At 43.8% G+C, this 22,457-nt stretch overlaps 1 protein-coding gene across 2 annotated transcripts; it reads left to right on the top strand.

Annotated features, from left to right (window-relative positions):
• Positions 1-519: 519 nt before the first annotated feature.
• sri (sorcin) lies at positions 520-9,859 on the top strand. 2 transcript variants are annotated; one of them, XM_038710394.1, is made up of 8 exons: positions 520-857; positions 2,453-2,491; positions 2,637-2,706; positions 3,418-3,461; positions 7,272-7,419; positions 7,698-7,811; positions 8,001-8,059; positions 9,563-9,859. In XM_038710394.1, exons 1-8 carry the CDS (start codon positions 810-812, stop codon positions 9,587-9,589), a joined length of 549 nt encoding a protein of 182 aa, XP_038566322.1. In that variant the 5' UTR covers positions 520-809; the 3' UTR covers positions 9,590-9,859. The 2 variants fall into 2 exon arrangements, with proteins under 2 accessions (XP_038566322.1, XP_038566321.1); XM_038710393.1 differs by having other exon boundaries at positions 521-857; positions 2,450-2,491.
• Positions 9,860-22,457: the final 12,598 nt, after the last annotated feature.

Consider the following 22,457-nt stretch of genomic DNA (forward strand, 5'->3'; position numbering starts at 1 on the left):
ATGGCAACTGAGTGTGTTTGTGAGTCTAATCAGTTTTTATTACATAGTTTTTTTTTATTAAACAAATATACAAACAGTGCAGACATGTGTTCAACACAAAGTTATACATAAAGGTGGACTAGAAAACTAACAAAAATTAGTTTTAATAGTTTGTTACATTTTTCAATGTTTTACAGTTTTAATATACTCTTTAAATTCACATTAAAATCCAACGAAACTGGGTGTAGGTTTTGTTATTTTGCACTGTAATGCATGTCTATGACATTTAGCATGTAAGATGAATACCTAGATTGTTCAAAATATGCAATGATTTTAATTTGGTTTTGTATGTGTACTACTTGTGTGCCATCTTACTGTTAATAGAAAATCTGTACGGTAATAATAACCATTTCCCTCTGCCAGTCCATACCTGTGAGTTTAATTGTTTTTCATCGTTGCGCAAGGTGTTTGGCTTGTAGCCAGCACTTTGATGCAATTGGTCGTTTACAGGTCATGTGGTTACTCGCTGCCAATCAGAATGTAGAGGTTTGGGTCGCACTGAGGAAACAGGATATTTAACCACGACCCCACAGGATTCACGTTCTTCTACCTGTTTCCTCCCATTTGCTCCCCTTCTCTGCTCGGGACATTTAGGTTAACAGCCGCCTCCGTGCTTCAGGCTGACTTACAGCACTTTATAACCCGAACTTTGCTCGTCTCTCGGGCGTAGGCTACATCTGCAGACCCGCCCTCTGTAGGGAGAGAGAGCCGTGGTGCAGAATTCAACTAGATTCCTCCGTTTTACTGGTTTATAAAGAACAGCTTGAAAAATGGCCTATCCTGGATATGGCGCGGCCCCCGGTGGAGCTCCAGTGGCGGTAAGAACCTGTTAAAATGTGATGAAATAACAGTCCTGACCGGTAAAAGCTGAAGTATGTGCACCGCCACGGGATGGGCATCCGGCCCAAACAATGAAGAAGTTGGTCGAGTATTTTCGCTTTAAAGGTTTCTACTTTAATCTTCAGAGAATATTGGAACAAGTCATTCAAGTGTTCTTCAATTGCTGTCACACACATTTTAATATTAAATAATGATTTTTAACGATATTACTGATCATTTCTTTTGATGTGTGGTTTTTCAAAATAATGGTAATTTTTAGGAGAGAAAAAAAACACATGACACATAACAGCCATTAATAACAAATGTATTACAAAAGTCCACTAAAGGTCCACTGTTTAATATTTAGGTGGCTGTTTTGACAGAAATACAATATACTCTTCATGCATTAATGTGTAAGTAGCATTTTAATGTTATAATTGGTTGAGCTGGTGCTAATTTAAACTAAATCATAAACTTTTGGGTAGTTTAATCTGTAGCAATGTGTCATATTTACAAATTGATCAAAGTTTTAATTGTGAAATAGTAACCAGTAAAGTTACTAAAGCTGTCAGATAATGCAGTTCCCTTTGAACTGCAGTGACATTTATAAAGTAGCTAAGAATAGACACATTCAAGTAAAGTACAAGTACCCTAAACACTGTAGATGTTGTTGTCTTTGTAGGTTTACAGCATTTGGTTTTCATGGAATCTTTATAGTAAATTTGACTTGATTGGTTTTGTTTTCTGACTTTCAACACTTCTCTGGAGCAATCCCTTTTAAACTTTCTAGCTCTTGTAACCAGATGTCTTGTGCAATTTTTAGAATAGAGGCAATCCATGCCGTTTACGCAGTGTGTGTTTGTGTGTGTGTTTTATGGTAGAATTACAATTAGTTTAGGGTGGGGTGGGGGGGCTGAGTCAGCGCTGGTGGACAATGTGAAGCATGCAGACAGCTGGCATTGATTATATATGAGTGAATAGGGGTTTTAGATAAAGTAAATGACTCAGATGCTGCACAAACTACAGACTGAGCTATGTCACGCCAACACACATTCTCGCCACTCTGTAGTGTCTCCCGCTTAGTTAACAGGAACGATATAAAAACATGATTATGAAAGGGAATGTGGTCTCTTCATTTAAACTCACTTTATTTAAATGTTTCAGTCATTAGACTTTGATTGGGACAGCGTGCAGGAAGGTTTGCTGTTTTGGTCTGTATGGTATTTGTCCTTTCGCTACGACAGTGTGAGTGTTCAAGACCTTACATGCCCTTGCTGGTTGTCTTTCTTTCAAGACCCTCAGATGTTTGACCTCTGAAAGCCTGTTTGAAAGCTTTCCACAGAGCCTGATGTCATGTCTGATTTCATGTCGTGTGTTATATATTTTGATAAATCCAACTTCTTCAAATTAAGTTGTTCAACTGCGCCGATAGCTATAATGAGATAGCAACTGATCTGATGTGACATTCTGATTGGCCAGAAAGGGGTCTGTTCTCCACATTTAGTTGTTTCATCTTTGGAACTGAAGCAAGTTGATGGACCGAAGAAACCAAATCAATCTTTCAGACTTGCTTCTCTCTTCCTCTCTGCAGCAGGATCCTCTCTACGGATATTTTGCAGCTGTAGCTGGACAGGTAACACACTGGCACAAAGCTTAAAGCAACTCTACACCGCATGCCTCAAACGTGTGAACAGTAGTAACTTTGAGGGTACTGATGGTTCTGTGGTTTTTCTGCATTTTGCTGATTGTAACTGTTCTGCTTTCCTAAACACCGACAGGATGGACAGATCTCAGCAGACGAGCTGCAGAGCTGCCTCACACACTCCGGCATCTCTGGCTCATACAAACGTAAGAACACCAGGCTATTTTATTAAATACCCACAATGCAAAGCACAAATGCAAAGTCTGGGACACATTTTCACCTAATGTTATTGTATACAGTGGCCCACCATGCAGTGAAAGCATCACATGATGCATGAAGCCTTTTTTTAAACATTAGGCCCCTTCTATGTGAATGCTCAGTTAACAGTTCACTTAAAACATCTTTTGTTTCTTGAAACCTTTTTTTTGCAAATATCTGATTTAATGCCATCGTATTAATCAGTAATAAATAAACAGATATCTGGATAAAATATAAAACCACGTAGTCAGGTGTTGATACTCAACATTGGTCATCCGAGCTAAAGAAATTGTAATCCTATTTGAGTTTGTATTCTGAACAGAAACCTGCAGACTGTCTAAATGGCACCTAATTGAAAAAAGTGAAGGGTCTCTGTTCCACAGCTGTTTTACCAAATGATCTCAAGGCTTACAACCTAGCAATTACTATTAAACCTGGGGACTAGGTAGTTTCTATTATTGTTGAAATCACTCAGCCGTAAAATTACTATATACACTGGCTCAAAGTACCGATAAGACTACCAGGCCATCACACATGGGGTCTGTTTATTAGCAATAATGTAACACTAAATGTTTGATTTGTAAATTGTGTTTTTAGATTTGACCATATGAGTGTCTTGGTCTCAGCCTGTGTGCTTACTGTCTGTTATTCTTTTACAGCCTTCAGCCTGGACACCTGCAGACTGATGATCAACATGCTGGATGTATCCTTCACCCATCAGCCATCAGGGAGGTTTAGTAAATTGACATAGACGATGGGAGGTGTTAACTACAGAACATTTTCAGCTCTAAAATGTCAGCTTCACATTAACGAGAGTCATCAAAAACCCCAGCAAGAGCAAAGGTAGGTAAGATAAGATTAGACAGGGATTTATGGATCCGGGGGGAAATGGTGGTGCAGCAGTTGCACAACAAAGTAGGAAAGAGTGCAAATATATACAGGTATATAAAAACAAAATATACAGGTGCTGGTCATATAATTAGAATATCATCAAAAAGTTGATTTATTTCAGTAATTCCATTCAAAAAGTGAAACTTGGATATTACTGATATATTTCAAATGTTTAGTTCATTTAATTGTGATGATTAAAACTGACAACTAATGAAAATCCAAAACCCAAATTCACTATCTACGAAAATTAGAATATTACTTAAGACCAATACAAAAAAAGGATTTTTAGAAATGTTGGCCAACTGAAAAGTATGAACATGAAAAGTATGAACATGTACAGCACTCAATACTTAGTTGGGGCTCCTTTTGCCTGAATTACTGCAGCAATGCGGCGTGGCATGGAGTCCATCAGTCTGTGGCACTGCTCAGGTGTTATGAGAGCCCAGGTTGCTCTGATAGTGGCCTTCAGCTCTTCTGCATTGTTGGGTCTGGCGTATCGCATCTTCCTCTTCACAATACCCCATAGATTTTCTATAGGGTTAAGGTCAGGCGAGTTTGCTGGCCAATTAAGAACAGGGATCCCATGATCCTTAAACCAGGTACTGGTAGCTTTGGCACTGTGTGCAGCTGCCAAGTCCTGTTGGAAAAGGAAATCTGCATCTCCATAAAGTTGGTCAGCAGCAGGAAGCATGAAGTGCTCTAAAACTTCCTGGTAGACGGCTGCGTTGACCTTGGACCTCAGAAAACACAGTGGACCAACACCAGCAGATGACATGGCACCCCAAACCATCACTGACTGTGGAAACTTTACACTGGACTTCAAGCAGCGTGGATTCTGTGCCTCTCCTCTCTTCCTCCAGACTCTGGGACCTTGATTTCCAAAGGAAATGCAAAATTTACTTTCATCAGAGAACATAACTTTGGACCACTCAGCAGCATTCCAGTCCTTTTTGTCTTTAGCCCAGGCGAGACGCTTCTGACGCTGTGTCTTGTTCAAGAGTGGCTTGACACAAGGAATGCGACAGCTGAAACCCATGTCTTGCATACGTCTGTGCGTGGTGGTTCTTGAAGCACTGACTCCAGCTGCAGTCCACTCTTTGTGAATCTCCCCCACATTTTTGAATGGGTTTTGTTTCACAATCCTCTCCAGGGTGCGGTTATCCCTGTTGCTTGTACACTTTTTTCTACCACATCTTTTCCTTCCCTTCGCCTCTCTATTAATGTGCTTGGACACAGAGCTCTGTGAACGCCAGCCTCTTTAGCAATGACCTTTTGTGTCTTGTCCTCCTTGTGCAAGGTGTCAATGGTCGTCTTTTGGACAGCTGTCAAGTCAGCAGTCTTCCCCATGTTTGTGTAGCCTACAGAACTAGACTGAGAGACCATTTAAAGGCCTTTGCAGGTGTTTTGAGTTAATTAGCTGATTAGAGTGCGGCACCAGGTGTCTTCAATATTGAACATTTTCACAATATTCTAATTTTCTGAGATACTGATTTTGGGGTTTTCATTAGTTATCAGTTATAATAAATATAAATATCAAAATTAAAAGGAATGAACACTTGAAATATTTCAGTCTGTGGAATGAATGTATACATCATACAAGTTTCACTTTTTGAATGGAATTACTGAAATAAATCAACTTTTTGATGATATTCTAATTATATAACCAGCACCTGTAAACAATGAAGATTATTAATAAGGTGCCAAAAAACAAATGTACACAATAAAAATTCAAACTTCTATTCATTAAAATATCATCTGATGAATGCTAAGGTGCAAATCCAAGATATTCACGATGTCAAAAATATACAGTTAAGAACCACAGAAATGTATGAGAAGTAGAGTATAAACACTATCAAATCTGAGGTACAGGTAACTGTATATGGTTAATTAACAATATTCGATGACAATGTCCATACTATTGCACGCAGTGTCCCTAACGTCAGAGAGTTGAAATGGCGGAGAGACAGTAATCCAGAGAAAAATAGGAAGATTTAAAGGAACAGAGCTGAAATGGAGGCTGGAGCCACCTCAGCACTCTGCTGCCCCAAAATAAGACTGAAAAGAATAAATCACTGGCTAACACAGAGTGGTAAACACCCTCAGCATGAAACTGCAGACACTGAATGACCGGAGGCTCCGCAAGTCAAGTTCCTTCTATCACTTCTTTCATTTCCAAAAGAGGCTAACCTTACTTCTCTGTCACAGACCACAGAAACATTTTCTCTCCAGCTACAGTGCAGACGTTTAAGGATGAAGATTTCCCTTCGTTCACTGAAACCAGGAGAAATAGAACGCACACAAAGTACCCAAAATATTCTCCACGTCTGTGTATTTTGTGCTGGGTTCCAAAATGCAGATCACGCTTAAAAAATTAAACAATGAAGTACTGTCAAAGATGTTGGTATGCAAATTAAGTTTACTTCATTTTTGAGTGTTAACACACTGTTATCCCACAATGCAGTGCACAATGGAAATAAAGCACATCTCCTTCTTAGGTTTAACTAACTCAAGCTTTCCAAAGTCTAAGGCTGTGTCCAAAATCCCCACTCATTCACTAAACCCTTCCCACTATGTAGGGAGTTGGATGTGGAGGACTGCATAGTAAGCTCACCCGCATAACGAAAAACGAAAAAACTTTTAGAAGCTACTGTGATCATTATTTTGGTGGCGTTAATTACGTCATTGCCGTCTGACAATCAGTTGGTGGACTGATTTTTCTGTCTGCGCAATGCATGATGGTATATACTGTAGTTTTTGGTTAGTGACCATCGGCTGTACACTACATTTCAAAATGCATTCTGGGATACAGTGAGTGGACTATATAGGGTATAATAATTATCACTATACGTTCGGACAGCACTATATAGTCCACTATATAGTGAGTAGTGGGTGATTTCGGACACAGCCTATGTTTAATATTATTATCTACTGCCTGTACAAAACAGTCAAATACAGTAATGTCTATAATGCTATAATCCTCTTAACTGATTGTGCCTACTAAATAAAAGCGAAACGTTTTTTGCAGCAATGCTTTATGTTGAGTTTATTGAGGGCTTTCACTTAGTAGTACTTGTAGTACTTTACTTGTAGGGCATTCAAAAGAGTTTCTGGCCGGCGTGACACACCCCTGAAAAAGCCGTCTGTTAATGTGTGATTGGATTCCCCTGAGTTTCCTCAGAGAAATTAAAATAAGGGTCCTTTGGTTTATGTATGCGGATCAAACGCCGGGACACATACTGCAGCAAATGCTTTATCGTGAGCATGTGCAATAGTGTTCTTGCAATCAATTTGTTTAACAAGGGAGGGAAAAATATCCGGCGTATGTTGGGATCAATCATACAACACTCCCACCGACTGAGCTAAACATGCACATAGGCATTTAAGGTGTTAAAAAAATTTACCATATCCTGGCCTGCCATGTAACGGCTTGAAAAACATTTGGCCTGATGCCAGACTTATTTGCTGGCCCCTGCTTTAGTGTATAGTAAACACTTTATTGTATTAGTAAGTAAAATGAAAGTTTCTTATCATGTAGCTATCCCCATGGAAAGCTTCCCATCTTGTGAGTATAGAGACATTTGTATGTATGTGATGGGTCCTTGACTTGATTGCATTGTCTCAGAGGGACATGACCGGCACCATGGGTTTTAATGAGTTCAAGGAACTGTGGCAGGTTCTGAGCGGCTGGAGGAACACCTTCGCATCCTATGATCGGGACCGCAGTGGGACGGTGGAGGGCCCTGAGCTGCAGGTTGCCCTCAACTCCATGGGTACGAGCAACAAAACCGCCTGTCAGACATTTTTGTAGCTTTATACATTCATGTTAGTTTGTCCTAAATCTCTCATAACCTTGGTGAAACAGCATGAAAAGGTGGAAAATTAGGAATAAACATTGTGAAATGGCCAGTGTACATATATAAACTATCATGGTTTGAGCACATTTGACTGTTCTACTGGCTGGGAGTCACTCTGAAGCAAATGTCAGGTGAGTTTTCTCATTGTAAGATGTCAATGCCATCTATTTAATCATGTATGTGTTCCTCTGCAGGTTATAATCTGAGTCCTCAGGCCATGAAAAGCATCATGGGGCGCTACAGCACAAACAGCAGAATCACCTTTGATGATTTCATGAGCTGTTGTGTAAGACTCAGAGCGCTGACCGGTGAGTGGGCTGAGGAAAGCATGAAATCTGAGACAGCATTAAAAAAGAAAAAGGAAAATAAACTCCACTACTCAAACATTAACAACAACAACTAACACTGGCAGCTACTCTACTACTTTATTGTTTTCTGAATGATGTTTAAAAGTGTGTGTGTGTGTGTGTGTGTGTGTGTGTGTGTGTGTGTTTCAGACCAGTTCCGAAGGAGAGACACAACTCAAACTGGCAATGCCACATTTCAGTATGATGACGTAAGTTTCCTCTCACTTTTTCCAAAGCTTTAATGTTGCTTCTGCTACCAAAAACATCTGAGTCCGTCATCACTGCACATGAGAACCGGCTGGTTGAACTGAAGCTCCTGAGCTCCAGAGTCAATTATCTAGAACAAATGTTTAGTCAGGTAACTACCAGCAGGCTCAGTCTGCAACGTCACTGATGATGATGGCAACATGGTGACGGTTGTTCAGTGATAGATTTATTAGGCCTGGGCGAAAAATCGATTGAATGAATTAATTCGAATTTTTTGTTGCGGGCGATTTAAAAAATAAGTAAATCGAGTTTTTGTGTAATAGCACATTTTTGGTTCCCCGGGGTTTCCGTAGTGTTCGTTTCCCATAGCGACAACATCATACACTAAACAGCAACAGCAAGCGACAAAATGGCTACCGGTGAGAGCGGGAAGTTTGTTCCCAAGAAAGGAATAAAGTCATCTGTTGTTTGGAACTGGTATGGGTTTGCTGCGACAGATGTGGAACAACAGACACCACGCTGCAACATTTGCCTAAAGCCTATCGCAGTGAAAGGCAGCAGCACCACAAACCTATTCCAACACCTGAAACAGAGACATCCAGCCGAATATGAAAAATGCCAGTCTCTCCGCGATGAACAAAGCCGCACTGACCAACAAACCTTATTGCTTTCCTTAAGTAGGGGGGGAAATCGGAAAAAATCGTAAATTGAATTAAAGTAAATAAAATCGGAGATTTTATTTTTAGGCCATATCGCCCAGCCCTAAGATTTATCCATACTGTAGACCTGTGGTTCTCAAAGTGGGGTCAGGGAAACTGAGGGGTCCTTAAGGTGGATCCGGGGGGGCCCCTATCAAAGGGCAATCATTAATTTTCACTTTAATTCAATCCATAATACAGTAACACAACAATTTTAGTCATTGGTTTCAAACATTTTCTTTAATAAAACATTTAAAAGTGTGTTTTTGGCCGCTGATAGAAGATAAAGCCACTGACACTACCTGCCCAGAAACAAACGGCAGACAGAAACAGGTAGAGACTGATATTATTCTCAGGAGTTGGTGGAGATCAAACCAGAGCTAAAAGCAGAGTGAATGTTGGACTCCAGCTGATAAAAACACTCGCCTTAACAACTTTAAGTGAAATGTCCACAAAATCCCCACCAATCTATCAGTGCAGCTTTAAACAGTGTTGTTGGACCCTCTGGTGTTTTCTCTCTTCTGATAAACTGTGTAGTAGACGACTCAGAGCCAAGACAAGACCAGGTGGGTGATGATTGTTAGTTGTACAATAACACTGGATATGTGTCTCTCTCTCTCTCTCTCTCTCTCTCTCTCTCTCTCTCTCTCTCTCTCTCTCTCTCTCTCTCTCTCTCTCTCTCTCTCTCTCTCTCTCTCTCTCTCTCTCTCTCTCTCTCTCTCTCTCTCTCTCTCTCTCTCTCTCTCTCTCTCTCTCTCTCTCTCTCTCTCTCTCTCTCTCTCTCTCTCTCTCTCTCTCTCTCTCCAGTTTATCCAGGTCACCATGAGCACATGAAGAGGAAACAGAGGGGACAAACCAGCCTTTTATACTCATCTCATATTAACAGCATGTACTTTCAATGTGTATTTTTTGTTTAATAGAGTTAATGTCACATTACTAGGAACCTTTTGTAAGCAATGCATAATGTAACAAACTAATACAACTATGGTGACCTCTGGCTGCACCGATGGCAAACCCTGTGTGCCTGTATTAGCTCATAATGCTGGTCAGCAAACGAGTGCCATGTAAGAAATGAATAAACATGTCCACCACAAACGTGTAATATCACAAAATGATTGACTCCTTTTGAGAATGGTTGGGTTTGTGTGATTTCTTTCTTTGCTTGTCTTTTTGAACTCTTGACAAGACACATGATCTCGATCTGAAAAAGTGCTTTACATGCAGAGAGACTGTTGAAGGTAATGTCAAATGGTTTCACAAAAAACACAAGATTACATTTAAAACCGTATAAAACAAAAATGTAATGATAGTGTTTTAAACCTCCCTTTAAGGAGATCAGAGTTGGGATCATTGTGACCCACTTTAGATCTTCTGGTATTTGTTAAAAGGGTGGCACATCAGAATTAAACAAAGCTGCACTAGTCTTTCTCTTACTCTAGGAGCAGCATAAAAATCAGTTCCAGAAGATCTAAGAGGTTCAGCAGTCTCATGTTGTACAGCCAGGTCAGCAACAGTATCTTGGGATTAATTAAGCCATTTTGATTCATATATATATAAATATTATAGGCAGGTGCATTTTTCATTCTAATCCAATAAGGATGCATCACATGATTGTGATACATTTGATTCTGCTGAGGTTCAGCTGAGCCTGTGGTCGTGTTGACAGAACAATCAGGTTCATCTTAGCACGCAGCTGTGTCAACGTTTGTCAGAGTGTAGTGATTTCTGAAATGTGACACAGCCAAGCTGGAGGGAACCTGTAATGTAGTGCAAAGAAGCCAGCTCACTGTAAATGATCTGGCTAATGAGCCCCATCTAGTGGATTTAAAGGTGAAGCTGCTTCACATAATCTGTGGCTGCATGTTTTCTGGTCTGATAACACTAGTCTGTTTGAGATGATGTTTCAGGTTCAATGACTAGAGTATCTTCTCAGAGAGTGGAGAGTGGAGAGTAGAAATCCATGATTGCTTACATCGACCAGACAGCTGACAGTAGACTCGGAACTGAAAAAACAGTTTAATGATGAGTGTGAATATTGGAAACAAACAAACAGGTTCTACAGAGGGTTGTTGCTGTAGTGAAATATTTGGCAGAGCGGGGGCTTTCTTTTAGAGGTGATAGCCTCAGGTTTGGAGACAGCAACAATGGCAACTATTTGGGTAGCATGGAGCTGATCAGTCAGTTTGATCCTTTTTTAAAAGCCCATATTGATAAATATGGAAACGCAGGCAGAGGAAACCCATCCTACCTCTACCTGCCTGTGTGTGAGGAGTTCATACAGCTGATGGGACAGAAGGTGCTGGATGAAGTCATCAGCAGGGTGAAACTTGCAAAGTATTTCTCTGTCAGTGTGGACTCTACTCCAGATATCACACATGTAGACCAGCTGACTGTCATCCTGTGGTACATATGGCCAGAAGGCTGTATAGAGGAGCATTTTGTTAAATTCCTCCCCATTAGTTATTAGTGTTTTAGCAGAGATGGGGATCTGTAGAGGACAGTGTTATGACAATGCCAGCAACATGTCGGGTACCTACAAAGGCTTGCAGGCCCGCATCAAACAGATCAACCCACTGGCAGAATGGGTGCCCTGTGCAGCGTATACATTAAATCTGGTGGGGGTTTCCAGTGCGAACTGCTGTGAAGAAACGGAACAGAGTCTTTGTTTAATTTTTTATCAAAGACCACTTCACGCTGGTAGGCGATCAAGGCGGAGTTGCAACCAAATGATAACAGCAGAATAGAAACTTTAAAAACACTTTCTGATACTAGATGGTCAGCGCACACTGTTGCAACCAAAGCCCTGTGTCAGAATTACGCGGGTATCCAGCAGTCATTACTGAACGTTGCTGATGATGAGCACCAGAATTTGAGCTCTAGAGAGGGTACTGCACAAAAAAACTGGAAATGGCATTAATGTGCAACATGTGGAATGCCATTCTTCAATGTTTCCAAGGCGTGAGCATGGCACTGCAAGCAGCGGAGTTGGACTTGTGCAATGCTGTGGATCTGGTGCACTCATTGCGTGAATACGTAGCAGGCCTATGGTATCCCCACTGTATCAGATAAGTACAAAGCAGACACTCAACGAAAGAGAAAAAGAAAGAGACATGCTGACGAGTCATCTGAACCTAAGTGCGAGCTGTCAGGCCGCAGACGCTTCTGTACATCTGTGTATATCTGTGTGATTGACCAGCTAGTTAGAGCTGGACCGAAGAAACCAGTCATATAATAACTAGGGCTGTCAAATGATTAAAATTTTTAATCAAATTAATCAGAATTTTCAGTGGATTAATCAGGATTAATCACTATTTGCAATTACACCTGAATCCTAACCATTTTTTTTCTGAAATGCATACCAAAAGATAAATAAAAAGACACAGATACATAATTTTCATATTATGTCTGTTTATTAACACAGCCAAATAATGGTGGTTTAAATCAAGCTGAAACATACTACACACCATAATATTTGTTTTTGTAATGTCCCATCGCTTCTTCTTTGGCATTCCTCTTAACCAGGATGTACAATTTACAGCATTCAATTGAACATAAAGCAATAAATGTAGTCAAATCATAACAGTGACCTACCATATTTTTGCACAATTTGAGTCATCTGTTGCGTTTTTATGTGGAAAAAAAACATTTTCAATAAAACTTTTAAATCAAACCAAAGAAAATCCAGTTTCTAACTACTATAACATGTTGCACTGAAACTGGTCTTGAACATCACCTTTCAAATCTACTGAGCTTCATCATCTTTCAGCCAGTTGCTGAGGCAAACTAATTTGTTCACATTTTCTGAAAGTAAAGCTGATCTTTTCTTGTTCACAATGTGACCTGCAACTGAGAAAAGTCGTTCACAGGGAACAGTGGTTGCAGGAGTGGCTAGATATTTGTGAGCTAGTGAGGCCAGCTTCTCATGGGCTCCTGAATGAGATGCCCAGCACCTCAAGGCGCAGTCCTCCAATTTAATGGTGGTCTCTGCTCTGTACCTCTGTATGGCAGGTTGGACCTCTTCATCTTCTGATTCTGAATCTGAGCCCATTTGCAGAAGGCTGATTTTCTTCCTGGGTGGCCCATCATCATGTGTCTTTGAAGACTTTCTGGGTGATTCTTGTTGCAGCATCTGTTCAAGTGTGGTCCACACCGCTTCCCTGTCTGTCTTGGGCAGGCATTTCAAGTCTTTGAAACAAGAATCCAAAACTGTAGCAATCTGGAGCCATGCATTGTTGAGCTGTTCTTGACGGGATGCTAGGTCCTCCCTGAACTTGGTCTTGAATCTCACCACATATGCAGGGTCCTAATCACAGGCTTCCATCTTGAGACGCAAGTGGCAGAGAGAAGGTGACAGGCCTCTCCACCCAGGAGCTCAGTTACATACCTACGCACACAAACACACACATGCACACAGAGACAGTCTATTATTAGAACAGTGGTTATCAACATATTATTATTATTATTATTATTATCATCATTATTATTATTATCATTATTATTATCATTATTATTATTTACATACAAGTTATTGATATTTGACTTGGTTTAATTCATTCCAGAAAATAATCAAAGCAATGTTATTTGATAAGTTACAGACTGATTTACCTGCATGGCTCTAGAAGTGTCTCCAGCCTCTGCAGTTTATCCCACTCTGCTGCGGTCGGCAAAACGAGTTTGTGATCCTGATTGTCCAGGGCTGCGATGACAGCCTCTTTATTTCTGCTCACGCGCTTGACCATTTCCAGCGTCGAATTCCAACGTGTTGGAACATCCTGGATCAATGGCTCTTGCTTCTTTCCCAGGCTGACTTGCTGTGCTTGAAGCTCCGCAGCATTTGCTGGGCTGTGCTTAAAATGACCGACAACTTTGCGAGCCTTGGCCAAAGCATTTACAAAGCCGCTCTCACCGTGACACTTCTCTGCACCATGTGAGCGACACAGTTCATGTGTTCATAGCGTGTTAGTCGAATTGCGGCAACCATGTTGCGTGCACTGTCAGTCCCAATTGTTGTCGTCTTGCCCTCGATGTCCCACTTACGTGCAACAGACAGGAACTGTTCTTTACAAGCCTCCGCAAAATGACGCTCCTCAGTTTTTAATATAGTCAGCGCAAAAGACTTCAGTTCCCACGTGTCACTGATGAAATGTGCAGTTACTCCGAGGTAATTGTTGTTATTCACTGATGTCCAATGGTCTCCTGTCAGGGCGATATGATTTACTTGAGCCAAGACCTCTTTCCTTTTTTCTTTTTCGTTTTGATAGAGCTCGTGGATTTTCGTCATAACTGTGGCTCTTGACGGTGGCCTATAGGATGAGTCTTGAGACGCCACTTGCAAAACATCAATGAAACCTGAGTCTTCTACAATACTAACGGGTCTACAATCCTTTGCAATCCATTTTGCTATTTTGTTGGTCAAATTATCTGAGGTTGATTTTGTTAATGGCCCGCGAAAATTCAGCGTGGTCTGGCGCGAACCACTTGCTGAACCTGACGACCCAGCAAACGCATGTTTGGCGTTGACATGGTACCTCAAGCTTGAACAGCTCCGGTGAAATTGAAACTCCTTGTTACAAATCTTGCAAATAACCTTGTACTTGTTAACTGTACCATCATCATTCTTTTTATATTTGAATCCGTCAAAAGGCACACTTTGCTCACCTTGCTCCATCTCGCCTCTAGCTCCCGTCCCAACCACTTTCCTGACCTGAATAATTTGTCACACTGCGCATGCGTGAAATGCGTTAAAAGAATTGACGTAATTAACGGCAAACAACGAATTAACGTCGTTTACGCGCTATTTTTGACAGCCCTAATAATAACGTGTGAAAACTTCAGATTTTTAAACAGATTGAACTCTTTTTCCCCCCAAGACCTCGGCTCAGAAGCGGAGAGCCTGCAAAAGAAAGTTACAGAAAGTATTCCAACGAAGGTTAAAGTCAAGGGCAACTGGACTTGGTTGAAGATACTGGAAGACGTTTCGTCCCTCATCCAAAGGACTTCTTCAGTTCTGACTGACTGGCAGGGAAACTCAGCTATTTAACCTCAGTGGGGTCGTTGGCCCGGGTCATCGATACCGCTGGTTCGTTAGTGTTCCTTGTTGCTGTGACGACAGTCGTTACAGTACTGAACTTTATTTCATTAAGAAGAAGTTAAAATATAAAGTTAAAATATAAAGTTTCACTGACACACAGATTTATGTTCCAAAGGTCAAAACTGAACCTTTTTACCGGTGGCCAAGACTGAACGACCATCGTTGGTATCTTCACCTGAGGCCAATAGGTTACGTTTGTTGAGTTTCCTGGGAAGTGATGAAAGGACAGCATTGTAAGTGGGGGATAAGTGGTGGCGTAGACCCCCTCCTCTGTTCAATGACGGCTTCTCAACCCTGGTGTAGATGCTTCCTTGACACCTCTTTCAAACCATCCATCTTCTCTGTCTAAAATGTGCACCTGGTGGTCCTCAAACGAGTGTCCTCTGTCCTTCAGATGTAAGTAGACAGCAGAGTCTTGACCTGAGGAGTTGGCCCTTCTGTGTTGAGCCATGCGTTTGTGTAGTGGTTGTTTAGTCTCCCCAATATACAGGTCTGTGCATTCCTCACCGCATTGGACCGCATACACTAGATTGCTTTTCTTGTGTTTGGGTGTGCGGTCTTTGGGGTGGACCAGCATCTGTCTTAGTGTGTTCTTGGGTTTAAAAAACACAGGGATGTTATGTTTGTTGAAAATCCTCCTGAGTTTCTCTGATACTCCAGGCATGTATGGAATCACAGTGTTGTTGTGTTTGACCTTCTTTTCCTCCTCCCCTGTAGTTTTGTTCTTCTTGGATCTTGTGGCTGTTTTCACAAAGGTCCATTTAGGGTATCCACAGGCTGTAAGTGCCCCCTTCAGGTGGTTCTGTTCCTTCTCTCTGGCTTGGGCGCTTGTTGGTATGTGTTCCGCTCTGTGGTGCAGTGTTCTCATGATCCCTAGCTTGTGCTCCAGTGTGTGGTGGGAATCGAACAGTAGGTATTGGTCTGTGTGTGTGGGTTTTCTGTAAACCCCAATCTGCAGGCTCCTGTCCTCTTCAATGTGTACAGCGCAGTCCAGGAAGGCCAAACTGTTGTTGTGAACATCTTCTCGTGTGAACTTGATATGACTGTCCACAGAGTTGATGTGTTCTGTGAAGGCTTGCACTTCCTGGATTTTCTGTACCAGTGGCTCGGTGCTATTCCTCTGAAGGAGTTGAGGGCTTTATTCTCCACTTCTTCCATGTAGATGTTTGCCACAATCGGGGATACTGGTGAGCCCATGGCACAGCTTCTGTCTGTAGAATCCTCCGTTGTACTGGAAGTATTAAGAAGTAGAAAACTCCATACAGTGTTTCCCAACACAGATATAGCTCTACGGCTATTCCTCACCATGCCAGTGACCAACGTGAGCGAAGAGCGTTCCTAAACGGGCATTGTGAAAAATAGACTGCGATCAAGCATGCAGCAAGATAGTCAGCAACCTCATACTGATGTCCATTGAACACGACTTTCTTCGTGAGTTGGATTTTACCGACATAATCACGGCTTTTTCTACAAAGATGACAAGACGAAAGCACTTCTATAGGTAAGACAATGCTCTATTTACTGCTTTCCAGTATAGCCTGTGTTGTGGAGGTTTTACATTGCTGTTGTTGTGGATTTTTCGTTAGGCTTTATCTCCCCGAGAGAAACTACTGCTTTTGTTGTATATAGACAAACGTGGTCATTAGACATTTTTTATTTTATTGTGGGCCTACAAAACCTCTCAGCCCCAGGGCCTATTGGCAGGTTAATGCGGGCCTGCCTGGCATGATGCTAAGTGGCATGTCATTCACACCATGCTGCTCCCCTTCTTCACTGGGACAGGGAGACTGGGCTGCTGCTGACTCATCTGTTGTTAGTCTGCTTAAAGGGCAGGGACAATGATTTAATATGAATATCTTGCTAAACGTTTCCCTGCACTGATTAAATGTTGATGAAATGTAGGCTAACACTAGTCTGTAGCTAGCTAGCTTATTTCACTGTGGACATTAAGCCAACAGGTTAACACCACTCACAGACTAAAGGCTGCCCACCTGTCTTGGGGAAAAACTGGGTTACAGATTAACATCCTTTTCTTTGTCTTTTCTCTCTTTCCTTTTTGGAAAACCAGATTTTGGTTTACTAGGCAACATCGTGATCACTGTTCTGGCGCATCTACTGACTGCATCTAAACACCGTCACTGATGAGTGCGCTAAGGCAGGACCAAATTATTTCATGCAGATACAGGGGGGTGGTCGGTCAGTATGGAGGTTTACTTTTTGGTCAATTTGGATTTTAAGTAAAAACAAAGAGATCATTCATTAGGCTGCGATGGACTGGTGACCTGTCCAGTGTGACGCCCCTGTGTGGCTTGACTGTGTATGTTAGTTAGTACTGCAATGGTGATGTAGTTTTCTGTTTGAGGAGCTGATTGCAGTGGTCCCTCCCCAATCGGGAACACCTGCTCCCTGTGCTCCACAGGAGATAAAAGCTCCACCTCCAAGATCATCGTTCTCTCTCATCCTCCCTGCCTGCAGCTACACCTTTTGGTTTTTGTTGCATGTTTGTCTTATTTGAACACCACAACACTCTGTTGACACTGTTGAGTGTTTTGCCTAATGCTCTGTTCCCTGGATTTCTGGTTTGTTCCCCCATTTTGGATTACTCTGTCTTTGTGTTGGATTTACCTTCTTCTGGATTACCTTTGTTTGGACTTTTGTACCGAGCTTCCACGTAAGCCTGTTTAGTTATTTGAATAAACTTTATTTTGAACTGCATCCTCCTCTTGCCTTTGCTATTGTTTGCATTTGGGTCCACACTCCTCAGTTCCCTGCCACTTCACTCAGCCAACCCACGACAGTGTACATTTTTAACAAAAGTTTAGACCTGTATAGGGCAGAGCTTAAAGCTAAGTTCATCATACATTTGATTCAGTTGAGCCTGTGGCAGTGTTAAACTTAGCATGCAGGTGTGTTAAAGGCTGGAGAAGTGTAGTGATTCTGAAATGTGTAATGTGACACAGCAAATCTGGAGTGAACCTATAATGGAATGTGTATAAGCCAGCTCTCCAGTACACTGTAAATGATCTGGCTAATGAGCTCCATCTAGTGGATTTAAAGGTGAGACTTGTCAGTTTGAGATGCTCTTATGAGGACAGAACAGTTTCTGGTTAAATGACTCCCAGGAATTTTCTTTTCTTTTCTGTCAGTGTTTCCTCTCTAAACCTCACCCAGAGTAAAAATATGATTTTCATTAAAGGACAATTAACATCAACTTTATTTCACATTGTCCTGAAGTCTTTCCAAACCTGTAATAGTCACATTTTGGTTTTAAAATGATGATATTGAGTATTGATCGTCTTTGTAGTCAAAAATTTAGTTGCTTTATTTTCTGTAGTTGTGTGTACTTGTAGGGTGGCACGGTGGTGCAGTGGTTGGCACTGTTGCCTCACAGCATGAAGTTTGTAAGTTCAAACTCTGGTTGCCCTGGCCTTTCTGTATAGAGTTTGCTTGTATGCATGCATCTTCCAGTGTCTGCGTGGGTTCTCTCTGGGTGCAGGATGGATGTTGTGTAATTGTGTCATAAACGTTACACTCCCTATTATTACCGGATAGACTAAATTTGTCAACAAAAAAAACAACAAAAAGCTTTTACAAATACACTCTTGGAGATATAAAATGCAGTTTGAGTTGCTACAGAACAAGATACACAGGCTAGATGCATTGTAATGAAATGCACTTACCCAATAACAGGTTGACTTTCTGCATATGTATTAGCTTATGGAAAATAAGGGAGTGCATGTCACAGATGCCTGAGCATGTAGCTTCTCAAGTACATTTTAGTAGGAAATATATTGCTGATTTTGGTTTCTTAAGGCTATTTTAGTTAATTTCACTAACAAGGACCACACCAATGTTAGATTTTATAGTGGTTTATTATGTTGAATAGGGATGAAGGGGTCGTCGAGAGTAGAGGGATGAAGGGGTCGTCGAGAGAAGAGGGATGAAGAGGTCGTCGAGAGTAGAGGGATGAAGGGGTCGTCGAGAGAAGAGGGATGAAGGGGTCGAGAGAAGAGGGATGAAGAGGTCGTCGAGAGTAGAGGGATGAAGGGGTCGTCGAGAGTAAAGGAATGAAGGGGTCGAGAGAAGAGGGATGAGGGGGTAGTCGAGAGTAGAGGGATGAAGGGGTCGTCGAGAGAAGAGGGATGAAGGGGTCGTCGAGAGAAGAGGGATGAAGGTGTCGTCGAGAGAAGAGGGATAAAGGGGTCGTCGAGAGAAGAGGGATGAAGGGGTCGAGAGAAGAGGGATGAAGGGGTCGTCGAGAGAAGAGGGATGAAGGTGTCGTCAAGAGAAGAGGGATGAAGGGGTCGTCGAGAGAAGAGGGATGAAGGTGTCGTCGAGAGAAGAGGGATGAAGGGGTCGTCGAGAGAAGAGGGATGAAGGTGTCGTCGAGAGAAGAGGGATGAAGGGGTCGTCGAGAGAAGAGGGATGAAGGTGTCGTCGAGAGAAGAGGGATGAAGGTGTCGTCGAGAGAAGAGGGATGAAGGTGTCGTCGAGAGAAGAGGGATAAAGGGGTCGTCGAGAGAAGAGGGATGAAGGGGTCGAGAGAAGAGGGATGAAGGGGTCGTCGAGAGAAGAGGGATGAAGGTGTCGTCAAGAGAAGAGGGATGAAGGGGTCGTCGAGAGAAGAGGGATGAAGGGGTCGAGAGAAGAGGGATGAAGGGGTCGTCGAGAGAAGAGGGATGAAGGGGTCGTCCAGAGTAGAGGGATGAAGGGGTCGTCGAGAGAAGAGGGATGAAGAGGTCGTCGAGAGAAGAGGGATGAAGGGGTCGTCGAGAGAAGAGGGATGAAGGGGTCGTCGAGAGTAGAGGGATGAAGGGGTCGTCGAGAGTAGAGGGATGAAGGGGTCGTCGAGAGAAGAGGGATGAAGGGGTCGTCGAGAGAAGAGGGATGAAGGGGTCGTCGAGAGTAGAGGGATGAAGGGGTCGTCGAGAGTAGAGGGATGAAGGGGTCGTCGAGAGAAGAGGGATGAAGGGGTCGTCGAGAGTAGAGGGATGAAGGGGTCGTCGAGAGAAGAGGGATGAAGAGGTCGTCGAGAGTAGAGGGATGAAGGGGTCGTCGAGAGAAGAGGGATGAAGGGGTCGTCGAGAGTAAAGGAATGAAGGGGTCGAGAGAAGAGGGATGAAGGGGTCGTCGAGAGAAGAGGGATGAAGGGGTCGAGAGAAGAGGGATGAAGGTGTCGTCGAGAGAAGAGGGATGAAGGTGTCGTCGAGAGAAGAGGGATAAAGGGGTCGTCGAGAGAAGAGGGATGAAGGGGTCGAGAGAAGAGGGATGAAGGGGTCGTCGAGAGAAGAGGGATGAAGGTGTCGTCAAGAGAAGAGGGATGAAGGGGTCGAGAGTAGAGGGATGAGGGGGTAGTCGAGAGAAGAGGGATGAAGGGGTCGAGAGAAGAGGGATGAAGGGGTCGTCGAGAGAAGAGGGATGAAGGGGTCGTCAAGAGAAGAGGGATGAAGGGGTCGAGAGTAGAGGGATGAGGGGTCGTCGAGAGAAGAGGGATGAAGGGGTCGAGAGAAGAGGGATGAGGGGGTCGAGAGTAGAGGGATGAAGGGGTCGAGAGAAGAGGGATGAGGGGGTAGTCGAGAGAAGAGGGATGAAGGGGTCGTCGAGAGTAGAGGGATGAAGGGGTCGAGAGAAGAGGGATGAGGGGTCGAGAGAAGAGGGATGAAGGGGTCGTCGAGAGAAGAGGGATGAAGGGGTCGAGAAGAGGGATGAGGGGGTCGAGAGAAGAGGGATGAAGGTGTGAGAGAAGAGGGATGAGGGGGTCGAGAGAAGAGGGATGAAGGGTCGTCGGAGTAGAGGATGAAGGGGTCGAGAGAAGGGGATGAGGGGGTCGAGAAGAGGGATGAAGGTGTCGAGAGAAGAGGGATGAGGGGGTCGAGAGAGGGATGAAGGGGTCGTCGAGAGTAGAGGGATGAAGGGTCGAGAGAAGAGGGATGAAGGGGTCGTCGAGAGTAGAGGGATGAAGGGGTCGTCGGAGTAGAGGGATGAGGGTCGAGAGAAGAGGGATGAGGGGTCGTCGAGAGAAGAGGGATGAAGGGGTCGTCGAGAGTAGAGGGATAAGGGGTCGAGAGAAGAGGGATGAAGGGTCGTCGAGAGAAGGATGAAGGGGTCGTCGAGAGAAGAGGGATGAAGGGGTCGTCGAGAGTAGAGGGATGAAGGGGTCGTCGAGAGAAGAGGGATGAAGGGGTCGTCGAGAGAAGAGGGATGAAGGGGTCGTCGAGAGAAGAGGGATAAGAGGTCGTCGAGAGTAGGGATGAAGGGGTCGTCGAGAGAAGAGGGATGAAGGGGTCGTCGAGAGTAAAGGAATGAAGGGGTCGAGAGAAGAGGGATGAAGGGGTCGTCGAGAGAAGAGGGATGAAGGGGTCGAGAGAAGAGGGATGAAGGTGTCGTCGAGAGAAGAGGGATGAAGGTGTCCGTCGAGAGAAGAGGGATAAAGGGTCGTCGAGAGAAGAGGGATGAAGGGGTCGAGAGAAGAGGGATGAAGGTGTCGTCAAGAGAAGAGGGATGAAGGGGTCGAGAGGAGAGGGGAGGGGGTAGTCGAGAGAAGAGGGATGAAGGGGTCGAGAGAAGAGGGATGAAGGGGTCGTCGAGAGAAGAGGGATGAAGGTGTCGTCAAGAGAAGAGGGATGAAGGGGTCGAGAGTAGAGGGATGAGGGGGTCGTCGAGAGAAGAGGGATGAAGGGGTCGTCGAGAGAAGAGGATGAAGGGGTCGAGAGAAGAGGGATGAGGGGGTAGTCGAGAGTAGAGGGATGAAGGGGTCGAGAGAAGAGGGATGAGGGGGTAGTCGAGAGTAGAGGGATGAAGGGGTCGTCGAGAGAAGAGGGATGAAGGGGTCGAGAGAAGAGGGATGAGGGGGTAGTCGAGAGTAGAGGGATGAAGGGGTCGAGAGAAGAGGGATGAGGGGGTAGTCGAGAGTAGAGGGATGAAGGGGTCGAGAGAAGAGGGATGAGGGGGTCGAGAGAAGAGGGATGAAGGGGTCGTCGAGAGAAGAGGGATGAAGGGGTCGAGAGAAGAGGGATGAGGGGGTAGTCGAGAGTAGAGGGATGAAGGGGTCGAGAGTAGAGGGATGAGGGGTCGTCGAGAGAAGAGGGATGAAGGGGTCGAGAGAAGAGGGATGAAGGGGTCGAGAGAAGAGGGAGAAGGGGTCGTCGAGAGTAGAGGGATGAAGGGGTCGTCGAGAGTAGAGGGATGAAGGGGTCGTCGAGAGAAGAGGGATGAAGGGGCGTCGAGAGTAGAGGGATGAAGGGGTCGTCGAGAGAAGAGGGATGAAGGGTCGAGAGAAGGGGATGAAGGTGTCGTCGAGAGAAAGGGATGAAGGTGTCGTCGAGAGAAGAGGGATAAAGGGTCGTCGAGAGAAGAGGATGAAGGGGTCGAGAGAAGAGGGATGAAGGGGTCGTCGAGAGAAGAGGGATGAAGAGGTCGTCGAGAGTAGAGGGATGAAGGGGTCGTCGAGAGAAGAGGGATGAAGGGGTCGTCGAGAGTAAAGGAATGAAGGGTCGAGAGAAGAGGATGAAGGGGTCGTCGAGAGAAGAGGGATGAAGGGGTCGAGAGAAGAGGGATGAAGGTGTCGTCGAGAGAAGAGGGATGAAGGTGTCGTCGAGAGAAGAGGGATAA

The sequence above is a fragment of the Micropterus salmoides genome, unplaced genomic scaffold (assembly GCF_014851395.1).
Source record: "Micropterus salmoides isolate LMB-PRFRI ecotype aquatic unplaced genomic scaffold, ASM1485139v1 Ms_hic_scaffold_11, whole genome shotgun sequence".
Taxonomy (NCBI): domain Eukaryota; kingdom Metazoa; phylum Chordata; class Actinopteri; order Centrarchiformes; family Centrarchidae; genus Micropterus; species Micropterus salmoides.

Coding starts and splice junctions, on each gene's coding strand:
- sri (XM_038710393.1), top strand. CDS start 810: ATGGCCTATCCTGGATATGGCGCGGCCCCCGGTGGAGCTCCAGTGGCG. Junction 858..2,449: donor CCGGTGGAGCTCCAGTGGCG/GTAAGAACCTGT, acceptor TCCTCTCTGCAG/CAGGATCCTCTCTACGGATA. Junction 7,812..8,000: donor AAGACTCAGAGCGCTGACCG/GTGAGTGGGCTG, acceptor TGTGTGTTTCAG/ACCAGTTCCGAAGGAGAGAC.